This window comes from Marmota marmota, unplaced genomic scaffold (assembly GCF_001458135.2).
Source record: "Marmota marmota marmota unplaced genomic scaffold, marMar, whole genome shotgun sequence".
Classification (NCBI taxonomy): Eukaryota; Metazoa; Chordata; class Mammalia; order Rodentia; family Sciuridae; genus Marmota; species Marmota marmota.
Genome location: NW_026000229.1, coordinates 8,921,307 through 8,940,087, shown reverse-complemented (window position 1 = coordinate 8,940,087; position 18,781 = coordinate 8,921,307). Strand labels below are relative to the sequence as shown.

General features: G+C 34.2%; 1 protein-coding gene across 1 annotated transcript in view; it reads left to right on the top strand.

Annotated features, from left to right (window-relative positions):
* The window catches only part of Rec114 (REC114 meiotic recombination protein), a 108,761-nt gene that overhangs the window by 15,112 nt on the left and 74,868 nt on the right, over positions 1-18,781 (top strand). The window contains exon 2 of the mRNA XM_015480449.2: positions 15,951-16,040. Coding sequence (XP_015335935.1) covers positions 15,951-16,040 — 90 coding nt within the window. The remainder of the gene's footprint in view (positions 1-15,950; positions 16,041-18,781) is intronic.

Genomic DNA, 18,781 nt, shown 5'->3' with positions numbered 1-18,781 from the left:
GAGGGGAGGGGAGGGGAGGGGGGATAGTAGAGGATAGGAAAGGCAGCAGAACACAACAGACACTAGTATGGCAATATGTAAATCAATGGATGTGTAACTGATGTGATTCTGCAATCTGTATATGGGGTAAAAATGGGAGTTCATAACCCACTTGAATCAAAGTGTGAAATATGATATATCAAGAACTATGTAATGTTTTGAACAACCAACAATAAAAAATTAAAAAAAATAACTATAGGGAGAAAAATGGGAGGGAAGGAATTCAGAAATTGAATTTGAGTAAGTGAACTGCACACAAATAAGTAAATAAAATTAAAGAAATAAAATTTCTATTAAATATTTTCCAAAAATAAAAAATAAAAAAAGAGAGAACAGACTACATAAGAAGAGTTCAAAAACTTTTAAAAAATCAATATATTTGGAGAGAAAAAAAAAACAGGAAATAAAACATGATGTTATAAGTAGGAATATAAGGGTAATATTTTTTAAATACTTGAAAATAAAATTATTTTATTATACACTCCTACTTCAGGGCATGACATCATGAAATTTCAAAAAATTGGTATTTAAGTATTGTGTAAACTTGGAAAATAATCACCCGAGCCCCATACAAAGATCAGAAATCAGAATGGTGTTTCGTTTTTGCATAGCAATCTTGCAAATAGAAGAAATGTAATCATTAAATCCAGGGAAAGTAAATGAGTTGGGCAAGAAGAAAAGGCCATCACTGCTAACTTTATGCTAGATTTGAACTGTATTTAAATATCACAGTATTAAAAGTAATAAATACTGATCTACCAAAATTAAAATGTAACTATTAAGTTGAGACACATGAAATTCTTGTTTGGGGGGCTGGGGTTGTAGCTCAGTGGTAGGGTGCTTGCCTAGCACATGTGTGTGAGGCACTGGGTTCAGCACAACATAAAAATATATGAATAAAATAAAGGAACTGTTCCCATCCACAACTGAAAATATATTTAAAAGAAAAAAAAATATTTGATTATGTTAGGTGTCCTAATACTGGAAGTTTTTTGAAGAATTAGGACATTACACTCAAATCCGAAGTGTAATTTCCTTGACCTATGTAGTAAGCTGAATATTTTCCTTAGCCTTGATTTCACCTGGCCAATAAAGAACATGGAAACCTCTTGTAACACTTCATTCTAAATAATTTCAAGCATAATTAGAGTTGGAAAGTATAGTAGATTGAATATATATAGATATGTATCGCGTGCGTGCGCGCGTGTGTGTATGTGTGTGTGTATATATATATAATTACCCAGTGTTATGGTTTGAATGTGAGGTGTCTTTCAAAAGCTCTTGTGTGAGAGAATACAAGAAGATTCGGAGAAGAAATAATTGGGTTATGATAGCCTTAGCCCAATCAGTGAATTAATCACCTAATAGGATTAATTGAATAGTGATTGAAGGTGGTAGGGTGTGGCTGGAAGAGTTGGGCACTGATGGTGTCCCTCTCTCTGTTTCCTCATCATCATATGAGCTGTTTCCCTCTACCACACTCTTCTGCCAGGATGTTCAGGCTCACCTTGAGCCCCAAGGAGTGGAGCCCCTGTCTTTGGACTGAGACCTCGGAAATAGCCCTCAGATAAACTTTTCCTCCTCTATAGTTGTTCTGGTCACAGCAGTGAAAAAGCTGACTAAGGGTCTGGGATTGTGGCTCAGAGGTGGAGTGCTCACCTAGCATGCATTAGGCACTGGGTTCAATCCTCAGCACCACATAAAAAAATAACTAAAATAAAGATATGTGTTCATCTATAACTAAAAAATTAACATTTTTTTTTTAAAAAAGAAAAAGCTGACTAAAACACCCAGCTTCAAGAATTACTAACTGATGGGCTTGGGGGCTGGGGAGATTTGGGTTTGATCCTTGCACCACAAAAATAAGCAAGACATCTCACCAAAAACCAAACAAAATAATGATATTACCCTTGATAACAAGTCCTTATCAAGTAATCAGTGCTCCAGTTTCAAGTAGTCTCTCATGAGTGTCCTAATTCTTTAAACAGGTCTACACATTGTGATTGGTTGGTGAATTTTTTTTACTCTTTAGGTTTCCCATTCGTCTATTTCCCCCACTATGCCTCTCTCCCTTCCTTACAGTTTATTTGTTGAAGAAACAAAATTGTTATGAACATTCTTAAAAGTCTGGATTTTACTGATTGCATCTCTCTGATGTAGTGTAAGGTGTTCTTTAGTACTCTGAATTTCTTATGAAAGGTAGTTGAATTTAGAGGTTGATTAAGTTCAGGTTGATTTCTTTGGGGCAAGATTACAGATTACGTTGTTTGGTTTCCTTCTGTTAGAAGGTATGTAATGTATATATCCCTCTTTTTTTGACATAACTGTTGATGCCTACGTTAATTAGGAGCTATAGAATGTTGATGTAATTTTATCATTTTTCTTCATTTATTGCCTGGAATATTTCTGTAAAGAAAAACTTCCCCATATCAACTGTAGGTTATCTGGTGGTCAAGTTGGATAGGAGAAGTAAGACAATGCTTGATTCTTTCCTTTCATTTACAGGAAACAAATTAGTTCCCTAGAATCTGTTAGCATTCAAGTAGGACATTTTTGTTTTTAATTGGAAGCTTTTAAGATCTTTTCTATGCTTGGAATTCAGGAATTTCATCAGAATGTGTCTAGTTGTTGATTTTTCTTCCACCCTACTAGTGACTGGAACTTGACCCCTTTCCATCTTAAGTCTCATGTCTTTCTACTGTTGTGGGATAATTTATTCGGTTTTTTGTTTTATCAGTGCCCTTCCTTAGTCTGTTTTCCTACATGCACTTTAGCTCTTGTCATTAACATTTGTACTCCTGGTTCTGAATCTTTCCTTGCGGTGAAGGGGGAGGTTACCAGGGATTGAACCCAGGGGCACTTAACCACCAAGCCACATCCCCAGCCCTTTTCTATATTTTATTTAGAGACAGGCTCTCACTAAATTGCCAAAGTCCTTGCTAAATTGCTGAGGCTGGTTTTGAACTCTGGATCTTCTAGCCTCAGCCTCCTGAGCTGCTGGGATTACAGGCACATGCCATCGTGCCTGCGTGCCTGGCTGTTTCTGAATCTTTGTTTCATGTATCTTACATTGTTACACATGGTTTCTTCTATGTAGTTTTGCTCTGCATTTCTAAATATTTCTTCTACTTGATCTTTCAGACCATTTATTTGGTCTCAGTAGTGTCTATGCAGTTCTTAAGTATCTATTATTTTTTTTAATCCATAAAGAGTAGTTTTAGCTCTAAGATTCTCTTTATGTGTTATTAATAATAATTATTTTTTGATTCAAGCTGTTGATCTCCAGTGGTTTTCCCTTGCTGTTTTATGGCTCTTTCACACTGGGCCTCAAATCTTTCAATGGATACTTTTAAGTGGTAAGTATTGGGAGATGCAGCAATCACAGTCTTATGGGCCTTCTGCAGAGGAATCTAAGGACTTAGGTTAAGTTATCCAGCTGTAACATAACTCCTTAGAGACCGGTAGACCAATGGGCAGGCTTTCCTTAGAACTACAGCATTGTCTTTCTCCAGGGCTCCTTGCTCAGGTTTCTAGGGCCTCCCTTGTTCTAGATGGGAAAACTTTATACCAGCTGCTTTTGTCTGGACCCTAAGATCTCATTCCACCATTTAGGTCCACTTGATGCTGTCTTAATAACTGCCTAAGGAGAAGTAACAGGTATTTTGATTAGATTGGCAAAGGGAAAACCACAGAGATGCAATTAAGCTACCATTTTTCCTAAAACCTTTAAAATACCTTTTTCTTTCTATCCTGGGGATTGAACCCAGGAGTGTTTTATCACTGAGATACATCCCCAGTTGTTTTTAATTAATTTATTTTATTATTGAGACAGGGTCTTGCTAAATTGCCGAGGCTGACCTTGAATTTGTAATCCTTCTGCCTCAGCCTCCCAAGCCACTGCTATTATAGGCATGCGCCACTGTGCCCAACTCTCTTAAAAGTTCTTAAATTAGAATTTTTGAAATTATATGAGTTCACTATATAGACTCTTTGAATAAAGTATTGCAGAAGATATCTGAAAAAATAGTAAGCCTGGATTCCTTTTCTCCAGATATCTGGTTAACTCTCTCCTGCTTTGAGGTCTTTGCTAAAGGCTAACCTTCTCAGTGATGCCTACTCCCCCCTCCCCATTTATATTCTAACTTCTGTGCCCTGTCTTTCCCTTCCAGTCCCCTTACTCTGCTCAGTTTTCCCCCTAGTTCTTAGCATTATCCTATATACTAGATTATTCATTATTTTCAGTGATATGCTTAGAACGTCTGACACCCAGAATGAACAATTTTTAATACCCTCCTTCCTAAGTGAAATCATTTTCAGAAATAATTATGAAATTAAGTGAATAATGACATTCATTTATTATACAGATAGTGAAAAATTTCTCAAGCTTTGTTATAATCATATCAGTTAAATATATAAGAAAAAATATATATATTATAGTATAAGGCAGGGGAAAAATCATAGCTAACTAAATTAGTGCAACTACTCTGGAAAACAATATGAATATTCCTCAAAAAACTAGGAATGGAACGACCATATGATTCAGTATATATCCACTCCTTGGTATATATTAAAAAGATTTAAAAATCAGCCTACTACAGTGACACAACCACTTCAGTATTTATAGCAGTACAATTCACAATAGCCAACCTTTGGAACCAACCTAGGTGCCCTTCAACAGATGAATAAATAAAGAAAATGTGGTATATAAACACAATGAGGTATTACTCAGCTACAAAGAAGAATGAAATTATGGCCCATACCAGTAAATGAATGGATCTGGACACTATCACTTCAGTCTCTTTTTGAGACTGAAGTAAACCAGTCTCAAAAAGTCAAAGGTCGAATATCTTCTCAGATATGAGGAAGCTAATCCAAAATAAGGACAGTGGAGGAATAAAAAAGAAAAAAAAAGGAAGAGAGAAATTTCATCAAAATGGAGGAAAGATCAATAAAATAGATGAAGGGAATCGAGGAGGCAGAAGAAAAGGAAAGGGGAAGAACAGTGGAATGATTTGACCAAACTTTTGTATGTACATCTATGGATGTGGCATGATGGGTCCCAACATTGGGTATATCTACAGGACACTAATTAAAAAAAAAACAAAAACATAAACTGTAAATGAATTGAAGAGGGATTAGTTGGAGGTGAAGAGTGGGGGGAGGTTCTGGGAACTGAATTGGAGCAGGTTAACAAAAAAGAATTTTAAAATGTGTCTGGATGCGGTGGCGCATGTGTGTAATCCCAGCAGCTCGGGAGCTGAGGCAGGAAGATGGAGAGTTCAAAGCCAGCATCAGCAATGGTGAAGTGCTAAGCAACTCAGTAAGACACTGTTTCTAAATAAAATTCAGAATAGGGCTGGGGATATGGCTCAGTGGTTGAGTGCCCCTGAGTTCAATCCCTAGTACCCCCGCACCAAAAGAATTTTAAAATGCAACAAAAAACAAACCCACAACTATTTAGGCAATCAAATTACTTTTTTATTTGTTTGCAGTACTGAGGATTGAGGGTCACATACATGCCATGCAAGTGCTGCCACCAGTGAGACCCATCCCAGCCCTTTTTAAATTTTTTATTTTAAGACAGTCTTGGTGAATTGCACAGGCTGGCCTCTAGAAAAGCTAGGATTATAGGCATGCACTACTACACCCAGCAGGAATTGTTTTTATTTACTAATTAACTGAACTTTGATTCTGTGGTTACAGGCTGATATAAGTAATTAATTGCCCATTAACAAGGGATTTTTGTTTTTTAATAAAACTGAACATCTCCAAAAGGTACATTTAGGCAAATACTCATAAAATGACTGTTTTATTTATTTATTTATTTGTTTGTTTGTTTTTAATTTTTTGAAACACTTAACAATGTAGAAAGCATACATTTCATTGTTAAAGGTATTATTCAAATTTAGTCAGATATTTTGAGTGTGAACTAAAATTTGCGCTTCACCAAACAGAAATATTATCTTCCTTTCTGCACTATATTTCATTGTTTTAGATTTAAAGCACAAAAAAGATGTACCAAAAGATCCCATAAAATAACAGAATTGGAGTTGTCCAAGTTGTTTCATGGTCTTTACAATTACTGTGCTGTCTTTACTTTTTAAACCTACCATTCAAATGCAGAAGACTGTTAGTACCAAAGGATTGGAGAAGAGAACTGCATTCTAAGACAAGATTCTAAAAAAAAGACTGGAGAGAGGCCCTTCATGTGAACCAGGCTCAGGTATAACAAAAATTCTGAACTACTCTTTAAACAAATTATGCAGCCAGATCTGCCTGGATGTGGCCAGCTCTAACTGGGAGTTGCCTAGTGAACTTCTGTGTAGAAAACAGTTATGTAAGAAGCAATAATAAAAACCTGATAATTTGACATTTACATAGTATTATTCAAACTCAACAGATACTGTAGCAGTTATGTTGACCTTTGAACTGCCTGGATCCACTTATATCCAGATTATTTTTTGGAGATTTGTGACAATTTGAAAAAAACTCAGACTAACTATATAGCTTAGAATTATCAAAAAATTAAGGTAAAGTTAGATATATTATTAATGTTTAAAATATATGAAGATAATAGCCTGTTTTGTCATTTACTACCATACAATAAGTGTAAAATTTTTAATCAAAATTTATATATACAAACAGACTGTATATGGCACCTTTCACAGTTAAGAGAATGTAAACAAATGTAAACATTCAGTATTAAATTAGTAGTGCATCAAATTAACTATAGTACATCCTGTACTACTATAATTTCATAACCACCTGTTGTTATTGCATTGAGCTCAAGTGTTCCAAGTGTCCACTTAAAACCTCCCCTGATGCTGATAATCTCTGTTGGAGCAGTCTGTCTCTCTAGTAAATTGCCTGTCACAGTAAAAAATCATCTCCTGGGGGTTCTCGCATATTTTTCACACTTGAAAATGATTATTGTAGTAAAAAGTGATTTCACAGGTTTTCTGGAGTATTTAATACATGTGACTTACAAAATATGTTAATTAACTGTTTGTTATTGGTAAGACTTAGTACTTCACTAATTATATTTATTGTTATTGTCTGTCCCTTTCTTTAAATCTCCATCCCACATTAGCTCCATTAGGGCAGGGAAGTTTTTGTTTTTGTTCCAGCTAGAATAGTATTTGGCATCTAGTAGGTGTCCAACATGTATTTGTTGAACTAACAAAGGAATGAATGAAGCTTGAGGTCAAAGGGGCTTTCCTTCTGTGTTTTTAAATTTTTCTGTCCCAAATTATTTTGGAGAGGGATCTGTACATAGTGGGTACTTTGTTAATGTTAACTGAAGAAATGAAATGTTTGGTATATGGTCTCTTTACTTTGGACCCTAGCATTTCCACATAAGTTTTAGAATTAGCTTAATTTCTAGAAAAAGTTTAGGATTTGATTTAGTTAGATAGATCAATTTGGGGATAAAAAAACATCTCTACTACTACTTTCCCATTGCTGCTGTAACAAACTACCACAAACATCACTTAAAACAACACAAATTAATTGGTTTATAGTCTGGAGGTCAGAAATCTAAAATGGATTTAATGGGGTTGAAATCAAGGCTGCATTCCTACTGGAAGGCCACTCCATTTCTTGCTTTGTCCAAATCATAGAGACTGTCTGCATTCCTTACGTCTGCCTTCTATCTCCAGTGTTAGAAGCCACATTTCTTTCTTTCTGCTTCTGCCTTTCCCTTATAATGATTCTTGTGATTACATTAGGTCCACTTGGATAATACAGGATAATCTCCCATTTTAAGATACCTAATCATATCTCCAGAGTTCCTTTTATCATGTAAGATAACATATTCACAATATTAGAACATGATACTTTTAGGGGACCATTACTCTTATCTACCAATATCTTAATATTACTAAATCTTCCTATCCATGAACAAAGCATGTCTCTTCATGTATTTGAGTTTTTAAATTTCAATTTTCAATGAGCTAGTATTTCATTTTGCTCATTATATTTATCCCTAAGTGTGTGTGTGTTTATGTATGTATTCATGTGTGTATTTGGGGGATTGACCAGGGTCTCACTAAGTTGCCCAGGCTGGCCTCAAATTTGTGATCCTCTGTTGCTGTGGTTACAGATGAGTGCCACTGCACTGGCATATATTTAAGTATTCCATATTTTTGATACTGTTGTATATTTTAATACTTCTGAAAATAAATTCTATTTTTTTCTCTCTCTTTCTCCATTCATATATGTTTGTATGATTTTAATTATTGGTTTTATGCATATAGCCTTTCTAAAATTCACTTATTTGTTCTAGTAAAATCAGTTGAATCTTCTATATAGACAATCATACATTCTATAAATGGAAAGTTTTACTTCTTTCCAGTATAAGTGCTTTTTATTTCTTGAATGATTACATTGATTAAAACCTCCAGTAACGGGGCTGGGGTTGTGGTTCAGTGGTAGAGTGCTTGCCTAGCACATGTGAGGCACTGGGTTTGATTCTCAGCACCACATAAAAATAAATAAAATAAAGGTCCATTGACAACTTAAAAATATTTTAAAAAATACAAAACCTTCAGGAACAATGTTAAGTAGCAATATTGAAGAGAAGCAGATATTGATGAGAGCAGATATCTTGTATTATTTCTTATCATGGGGAGAAATCTTCACTATTAAATATGAGGTTAACTATAGGTTTCTTATAGATACTCTGTGAGTTTTAAAATCAGAAATGGATGTTGGATTTTCATCAGATGCTTTTTCTACAATCTCATCTATTGAGGTGATTATATAGGTTTTTTTTTTAAGTATGTAAACAGATGAATGACACTGAGTTCAAAATGCTTCTTCCTAATTTCCCTTTTAATTTCTCATTTATCTACACATTATTCAGAAGTACATTAGTTTCAAAATATTTGGGCCATTTTTTAGAGATCTTTGTTATTGAATTCTAATTTAATTCAGTTCTCAGAGAACATTTGTTTTTATTTGGCTTTAATTGACAGAATTGTACATATTTATGGAGTCCAATTTGTTGTTTTGTACATGTATATATTGTATAATAATCAAATCAGAACTTTAGCATATTCATACCTCATACATTTATCTTTTCTTTGTAGTAAGAACATTCAAAATCCTATCTTCTAGCTATTCTGAAATATTCAATGCAATATTATTAATCATAGTTATCTTACTGTACAATAGAACACCAGAACTTATTCCTGCTACCTAACTGTAACTTTGTACCCATTGGCCAGTATTTCCCTGTCTTCCTATCCCCACTTCTTTCCCCAGTCTCTGGAATTACTCTTCTACTATTTTTGTGAAATCAAATGTTTTAGATTCCATTATAAATGAGAGAATTTGTCTTTTGGTGCCTGGCACATTTCATCCATGTCGCTACAAATGACAGGATTTTTTTCTTTTTTTCCATGCTGGTTATCTCTGGAACATACATTCATATGGGAACATAGCCAGTAGTGGGATTGCTGGATCATACATCTTACTTCTTTTAATTTTTTGAGGAACCTCCTTTCTGTTTTCCATAATGACTCTATTAATTTAAATTCCAAACAGTGTATGAGAGTTCCTCCACCCCCCCCCCCACATCCTTATTGGCCTTTGTTCTTTTTTTTGATAATAGTAATTCTTAGGAGAGTGAGGTGATGACCTTATTGGGATTTCAAATTGTATTCTTCAAAGGATTAGTGATGTCAAAATTTTTTCATATAACCTGTTTGCCATTTGTATGTGCTCTTTTGAGAAATGTCTCTTCAGGTCCTTTGTCCATTTTTTAACTGGATTGTTTGCTGTTTTTGCTATTGTTTGAGTTCCTTGTAGTTTGCAAATATATTCTCCCATTTTGTAGGTTGTCTCTTCACTCTGCTAATTGTTTCCTTTGCTGTGCAGCCATTTCTTACTATGATGTAATTCCATTTGCTTATTTTTGCTTTCATTGCCTGTGCTTTTGGGATCCTTATCCAAAAGGCCCTTTCTCAGACCAGTGTCATAGAGTATTTCTTCCCTTTTCTTAGTAGTAGTTTGGGCTATTACATTTAAGCCCTTTTTTTAATGTTTTATTTTTTAGATGTAGATGGACACAATATCTTTATTTTATTTATATATTTTTATGTGGTGCTGAGGATCGAACCCAGGGCCTCGCACATGCCAGGTGAGCGCTCTACCGCTGAGCCACAACCCCAGCCCCTACACTTAAGTCTTTAACCCATTTTGTGTTGATTCTTCTGGTTTTTTAAAAATTTTTTTTATTTGTTCTTTTTAATTATACAAGACAGTAGAATGTGTTTTGACATATCATATATATATGGAGTATAACTTCCCATTCTTTGGTTGTATATGATATGGAGTTCCAAATATTTATATATGAACATAGGAAAGTTATGTCCAGTTCATTCTACTATCTTTCTACCCACTTCCTTTCCCTTCATTCCCCTTTGTCTAATCCAGTGAACTTCTATCCCCCAACCCTTATTGTGTGTTAGCGTTCACATATAATTTTGGGGGGTTGGCTTATTTCATTTAGCACGATAGTCTACAGTTCCATCCATTTACCAGCAAAAGACATAATTTTGTTCTTTTTTAAGGCTGAGTAAAATTCCATTATGCATATTTACCACATTTTCTTATCCATTCATCTGTTGAAGTTCACCTAGGTTGGTTCCATGGAGCTTAGCTATGAGTATGTGTGAACCCTTTTCCCCGCATTCACACTAAAATTTATTGTTACTTGTATTCTTGATTATTGCCATTCTGACTGGAACGAGATGGAATCTCAGTGTAGTTTTAATCTGTATTTCTCCAATTGCTAGAGATGTTGAACATTTTTTCATATATTTTTTGAACATTTGTATTTCTTCTGTGAGGTGCCTGTTTGGTTCCTTTGCCCATTTATTGATCGGGTTATTATTTCTTTTTTGGTGTTAAGTTTTTTGAGTTCTTTGTATATCCTGGAGATTAATGCTGTATCTGAGGTTCAGGTGGCAAAGATTTTCTCCCACTCTTTTATATATATATATATTTTTTTAGTTATAGTTGGACACAATATCTTTATTTATTTTTATGTGGTGCTGAGGATCTAACCCAGTGCTTCAACATGCAAGGCGGGCACTCTACAACTGAGCTACAGCCCCAGCTCCAGATTTTCTCCCATTCTATAGCCTTTTCTTTGTTGTTAAGAAGCTTTTTAGTTTGATACCATCCAATTTATTGATTCTTGATTTTACTTCTTGCACTTTAGGAGTCTTGTTGAGGAAGTTGGTTCCTAGGCTGACCTGATGGAGAGTTCGGCCTACTTTTTCTTCTAGTAGGTGCAGGGTCTCAGGTCTATGTCCTTGAAACACTTTGAGTTGAGTTTTGTGCAGGGTTATAGATAGGGGTTCAATTTCATTCTGCTACATATGGATTTCCAGTTTTCCCAGCACCATTTGTTGAAGAAGAGGCTATCTTTTCTCCAAAGTATCTTTATGGTGCCTTTGTCTAGTATGAGATAACTGTGTTTAAGTGGGCATGTCCTGTGTTTTCTCTTCTGTTTCATGGGTCTTTATCTCTGTTCTGGTGCCAATACATGCCATTTTTGTTACCGTAGCACTGTATTATAATTTAATGTCTAGAGTTGTGATGCCTCCTGCTTCACTTTTCTTGTTGATGATTGCTTTGGCTATTCTGGGCCTTTCATTTTTCCACATTGTTTTATTTTAAAATTGCTTGTGTTTTTATATTTAAAACATGTTTCTTTCAGGCAGAAAATAGCTGTCTTGTCCCCCCACCCCAATCCTTACAACCTCTGCTTCTAGTTGGGCTTTTTAAATCATTTGCATTTATTGTGATTATTGATAGGGTTAGGTTTAAATTTATCATTTTGATATTTGTTGTGTAGTTATCCCATCTGTTCTTTATTCTTCTTGTTTTTATTTTGCCTTCTTTTGAAATGAGTATTGTTTATAATCCCACTTACCAATTATATTTTAAGGATATTTAAATAATTAATTCTCATATAATTACTCATGTAATTACTATTTCCAGTATTCTTCATTCCTTTACAGAGATCTCAGCTTTCAACTGATATTATTTTCCTTCTGCCTGAAGGATTTCCTTTAATGTGTGTGTGTGTGTGTGTGTGTGTGTTTATCGCAGATCTGCTGGTAATAAATTATTTCTGAAAACATCTTTATTTCCTTTGAAAATCTTATATTTTAATCTGTTGTCTTCATTGGGAATTTCATATTCACTTTTCCAGTCAGAAAAGCATTATATGCTTATTATGTACTAATGGGTATTAGGTACCTATTATGTTGCCAGGTACTCTCCTAGACATTTGGGTATATAGCAGTGACCAAATCAGGGCGGGGGGAAACTGTCTTAATGGAAATTAAATTTTTCTTGGGGTAGACAGATAACAAATAAGTCAATATAAAGTGATAAAGCAATAAGAGCTATGGAGAAGGGAATAGGAACATTCTGGTTGGGCTGTGGGGATTTTCATGGGCTAGTTAGGAAAACCAGAGGATGAGAACAGAGAGGCCGTGAGGGTTGGATTATGGAATGCCTCGCAGGAGTATTAAATGAAGTGAAAGGTCACTACAGGGCTTTGAATCAGAAATGACATGATCTGACTTAAGTTTTAAAAGGATTGCTGTGGCTTCTATTTTGAAAATGAACTGTGTTGGAGAGTGGGAGCAAGAACACAGTGAGTCAGGAGGCTGGTATAATAATCCATTTAGCAATGATGACAGTAACTCAGACCTGTGAGAAGTGGTTGGATTCTGGATATCTTGAAGGTCAGTGTGAAGGATTTGCTAATGGATTGGATATGGGTATGAGAAAAGGAGCAGGTAATGATTCCATGGCTTTGGCCTAAAGAAATGGATGGTACTTTGTAAATATTGGATGAATCCATGTATGAGGAGGTTATGAATTCAAGATTGGGGCTGTTAATTTTGAGATGACTGTTAGACCATTACATGGAGATGTGGACTGGGCAATTAGAGGTAACCTTCTGGAGAGCAGGAGAGAAGTCCAAATTGAGATTCTTGTGCAAGTCACTGGTCGCCACTTGGAAGAATTATAAAATATTTGTGGAAGGAAAATTATCCCATTTACAGTAACATCAAAAAATAAAATACTTGAGAATAAATTTAAAAAAAAAAAAGAGGTGAAAGACCTCCACAATGAAAACTACAGAGCCCTAAAGAAAGAAATTGAAGAAGACCTTAGAAGATGGAAAGATCTCTTATATTCTTGGATAGGCAGAATTAATATTGTCAAAATTTGTATACTATCAAAAGTGCTATACAGATTAAATGCAATTCCTATTAAAATTACAATGACATTCTTCATTAAAAATATAAAAAGTAGTCATGGAATTTATTTGGAAAAATAAGAGGACCAGAATAACAAAAGCAATCCTTAGCAAGAAAAGTAAAGCAGGAGGCATCACAGTACCAGATGGTAAATTATACTACAGAGCTATAGTAATAAAAACAACATGGTATTGACACCAAAACAGACATGGAGACCAGTGAAACAAAAGAGAAAACACAGAGACATGCCCACATAAATACAATTATCTCATATTAGACAAATGCACCATAAACTTGCTTTGGAGAAGAGATAGAAAATGGTGCTGAGAAAACTGGAAATCCATATGTAGAGAATGAAATTGAACCCCTATCTCTAACCCTGTACAAAACTCAACTCAATGGCTGGGGTTGTAGCTCAGTAGTAAAGCAATTTCCTAGCATGTGTGAGGCATTGGGTTTAATTCTCATAAATAAAGCACATAAATAAATAAAATAAAGGTCCATGGACAACTAAAAACAATATATATTTTTTAAAAACCTCAAAGTGGATAGAGGACATAGACCCAATATGAGAAAAAAATATTCACCAATAAAAACAGAGTGACAACCAGAGATATGAAAAATTGTGCTCTATATGTGTGATATGAATTGTAATGCATTCTGCTGTCATATGTAACAAATTAGAATAAAAAGAAACATACACATACACAAAACAGAGTGAAAGAATAAACTGTGGTATGGTCACTGAATGGTATTCTACAATAAGAAAAAAAATGTACATGCAACAGTGTTTATGAAGCCAAACAGAAAAGTATTTCTGTATGATTCTATTTTTATAAATAAAACTAAAGTATGTTATTAGAAGTCAGGATGGACATTATTAGAGGGGAGGAGAATGTAAGTAGTGGTTAAACAGTACTGGGAGCTCTTCTGGAAGTCTGGTAATGTTTTACTTTCCCCTGGTAGTGGTGATTTATTTGCTTGATTATCCTTCATTGAGCTGCACATTTAGTTTTGGATACTTTTTGGCATACATGTTACTTTTTTTTTTAAAATGTTAAACTGTCATGTTAACATACCTCCTTGGGAAAAATCTGTTGTCTAGGCTCTAATTTTCCAAGCTGTGCTTGAGTCCTGGCTATCCTCTTTCTAAGTGGTCATGAATAATAAAAGGTAACCTGTGTAAACTATGGTGGGAAGATTGTTCCACAAGTAACCAGGCTCCCAATACTGGGAAAGAGGCAGAATAACAGTCAACTGAAAGAATTAGTGCAGAGCTAAGCCTGTCTCCCTTGACATTGAAAATTTTTATTGTTAAGTTTGTGCTTTAAAATGAATTAGAACTCAATAGGAAATTGTGCATGGAAGTATAGCATTAAAGCTCCAAAACCTGTATACATAACTATAAGATAGAGCATTATTTCTCAATAGAATACAGGACAGTATAAACATATATCTTAAGTTGGGTTAGTTATGTTAATTATTTTGCTTCTTTTAGCATTAAGGTGTGCTATAATTTCTCCTTTATACAAAGATGTTTGTCTTCTAGTGTTTATTCATACTATTAAAGTAACCTACATAGTACAGTTACTTAAGAACCAAATCCTACTCTTACATATGTATTGGTCATGTCCTCATTGATACTTCAGTTGCCTCAATTTCTTACCACAGTTCAAATAGTTAGCACTATAGACCAAATCTAACAATATAAAATTTAAGAGGGATAAATGCAAGGCCTTACAAGGTTTAAGATGAAAAAAAGGAAAAGTATAATTTACCAACATGGGTGATAAGTTTCAGGGTGTTAATTTATTTAAGGTCTACCTCTTCAATGAGACTGTCGCTGAAAAGGTTAATGATTGTAGGCTGCACTGCTCAGTAATAGGAGATAAAACTAGATCATAGCAAGATTATGGTAAATTTGTGGCATCATGTTTTGTGTGACATTGACAAACTATAGCTCATCCAAAGGAAGGCTGCAGATTTCGAGAGGTTGTGAAAAATGTATTATTTGGCTGAAGAAACTAGGACCCTGAAGTCTCATAACAACTTTATAAGGCATTATCTCCATTTTACAGAGAGAAAATTGAGGCTCAGAGAGAATAAATTATTTATTAAAATGTATGTAATTGAAAAGTGGTTGGCTCAGGACCCAGATCTCTTTTTTTATAATTTGTTTATTTATTATAATTTGTTATGCATGACACAGAATGCATTTCAATTCATAGTACACATATAGAGCACAATTTTTCATTTCTCTGTTGTACATAAAGTAGAGTCACACCATTCGTGTCTTCTTCAATAGATGAATGGATAAAGAAACTGTGGTATATATACACAAAGGACCCACATCTCTTGATTATTAATCTGGTATTCTTTCTGTTTACAAATATTGGTGTTTAATTTTATTTCTTAAAAGCTTAGCTGTTGTCTCAGGAAATATGAGGAAAAACTTGAAGCTATGAAGGAAAGGCTACAGATTAAATGAAAGGCAAGGGAACATTCAGGGTAGGGAGAATGTTTCTCATATTTTCTCTGTTTGAGAAAATAGTTGGATTGTTAGAATTATGTTTATCAGTATTACAGAAACATTTTTTTAAACATATTTTTCTGTTTTTCAAGGTTTTTGATTCCAATGAAGAATCTGGGTATCTTGTTCTCACCATAGTTATATCCGGTCACTTCTTCATTTCCCAGGGACAGACACTACTGGTAGGTCTTATGCCTAAGTTTAACATGCAAATGTGTTTCTTTATCTTCTTAGTTTTACATTCATTTTTGTACCCTCAAACTTCTTCATTCTCACTGAAATTCTGTAAGTTCAACAAATTAAGCATTATCAAACATGCTATAACAGCAGAGAGAGAAATATACCATGTATCACCTGCTCTAAAGATGTTTAGGATTTAGTGAATCAAAGTAGATCAAAGGATTGAGATTAACCAGTATGATAAAGTTTTTTTAATTGGGGAGATTGATTTGAAGAAAGGCTAGATGTATAGAAAAGGCCAGAGGGTTTTCCAGGTAGGGAAAACAGCATATGCACAGGGAATGGATTTGAGGAATTAGCTGAACGAAAACCAAGGATGTTGTTATTGATTGGTAGACTCCTCCAAAAAATTCTTATTTATGAAGAAGCATTTGTTCTTTACTCTGTGTATGTATACATTTTAGAAAATTTTAGAATTAAGAAATATATGAAAGAAAAAATAAGAATAATCTTGCTTACAAGTTTAGGGTTTTTTTAGTATATTGAAATAACAAAGAATTATTAACTCTTAATCAAAAAAATCATATAAGTAGGGAAAGGTTGAGGCTGGGGTTGTAGCTCAGTGGTAGAGCACTTGCTGCGCATGTGTTGGGTACTGGTTCAATCCTGGGCATCACATAAAAATAAATAAAATAAAGGAATTGTGTCCATCTACAACTAAAACTATTTTTAAAAAAGAAGGGAAAGGTTATAGAAGGATATTACATCATTTGGCCATGAATAATGTTTACATAGGCATAATAAATTCAAATAACAAATATTTCCTGAATATATACCTAGACGTAGTTTACTCAATTAACAAGTATTTATTGAACACTCTTGTACACTAGGCATTTTAATTTGGGAACTAGTGACATAGCAGCGAACAGTACAGACAAAAATCCCTATCATTGTGGACTGTCCTCATTCTAGTGAGGAGAAACATTAATAAGCAAATAGGCCAAATATATTTAAAAGACATTAATTTTTTGGTGAATCCCTTACATGTTCTGCTCTGATATGATGGTGATGGTAGGGTATATTGTGATGATTCATCTTTCTACTTAAAGGAAATATGGCTTTATCCCTGAATGTGAAATGACCTGCAGAGTCATCTTTGTGCTCCTCATGGCTTTTAAACTGCAGTATGAGTTGCACTGTTTTGTTGTATCTGCCACTGTCAGGGCCTGCATTCCTTGCACTTTAGATGTTTAATGAAGCATACTCCAGACCATAGCCTTAGGGATGCCTAGCACATCTAGTTCTCCCTTTCAGTGTTATAGGTCTTTGTTGAATGGTGATATTAATACAGCTTGACTTCCTCAGGATTGTCTCTGCTCCATCTTTTTTGCACAATTGTGTCATTACAAAATGGTCAAAGTTTCTTTGTATCATATGTGGAATGATTTTTGCAATGCAGTTAAATAACCAAGTTTATTAAATTCCAAGATAACCACTACTGAGAAATAGAAGGGTAATTCTTAACTCTACAACTTGATGCATCTGTAACTTCAATATTGAGTAATAAAAAATCTTGTACTGTCATGTGTAACTAATTAAAACAAAAAAATAAAAAAATAAAAAGTAAAAATTAAAAAAATTAAAAACAAACAAAAAAATCTTTAAACAAGCTTTTGTTTGTATATATTTTTATCTTTCTTTGGTTATATGCCTAAGAAAGGAAGGTACGTACTGGTGGGTCAAATGAAATGTCTCTTTTTAACTTTATAGGAAAGTACAAAACAACTTTCTAAAGTTGCAGTTCCATAAGCACTGTGTGAGGGTTCTACCTGTTCCATATACTCACCAATGCTTGTTGTTGTTGTTGTTTTAAATATTCTAGTACCCAGTAATATCTCAAGGTGGTTTTAATCTGTTTTTCTTTAATGACTAATGAAATTGAGCATCTTTTCATGTGTTTGCTTGTCATTTGCAGGTCTCCTTGGTGCAGTGTCTCTTCCTGTCTCTTAACTATTTTCAGTTGAGTTGTTTACATTCTTGTATTCAAATTATAAAAGTCTTTGTTTCAGTTACAACTCTTTTTATCAGAGCATGTACTGCAAATATTTCTCCAGTTTGTGGCTGGCGTTTTTATTTTTTAGTGTCTGTTGAAAAACAAGTTTAAAATTTTGAGGTTCATTTTGTCCTGTTATGATTCATGCTCTTTGAATGCTATTTAATCAATTTTTATCTACTCCAGGTTTACAAAGATTACTATTTTCTTCTGGTTTTAAATAGTTGTAGCTCTTCTATTTAGGCCTGTGGTATATTATTAAATGTTTAGTATTATTTGATAATATTATTTTTATTTTGTATAGAATTCTTTCCCTCAAAGCAATGTGACACTGATAAAAATTATTTTATTATGCAATATAATCATGGATCTTAGGGAATTTACATCTTAAATCATTGAGTTAATTTTTTTTTAATTTTTATTGTTGGTTGTTCAAAACATTACATAGTTCTTGATATATCATATTTCACACTTTGATTCAAGTGGGTTATGAACTCCCATTTTTACCCCGTATACAGATTGCAGAATCACATCAGTTACACATCCATTGATTTACATATTGCCATACTAGTGTCTGTTGTATTCTGCTGCCTTTCCTATCCTCTACTATCCCCCCTCCCCTCCCCTCCCCTCCCCTCTTCTCTCTCTACCCCCTCTACTGTAATTCATTTCTCCCCCTTGTATTATTTT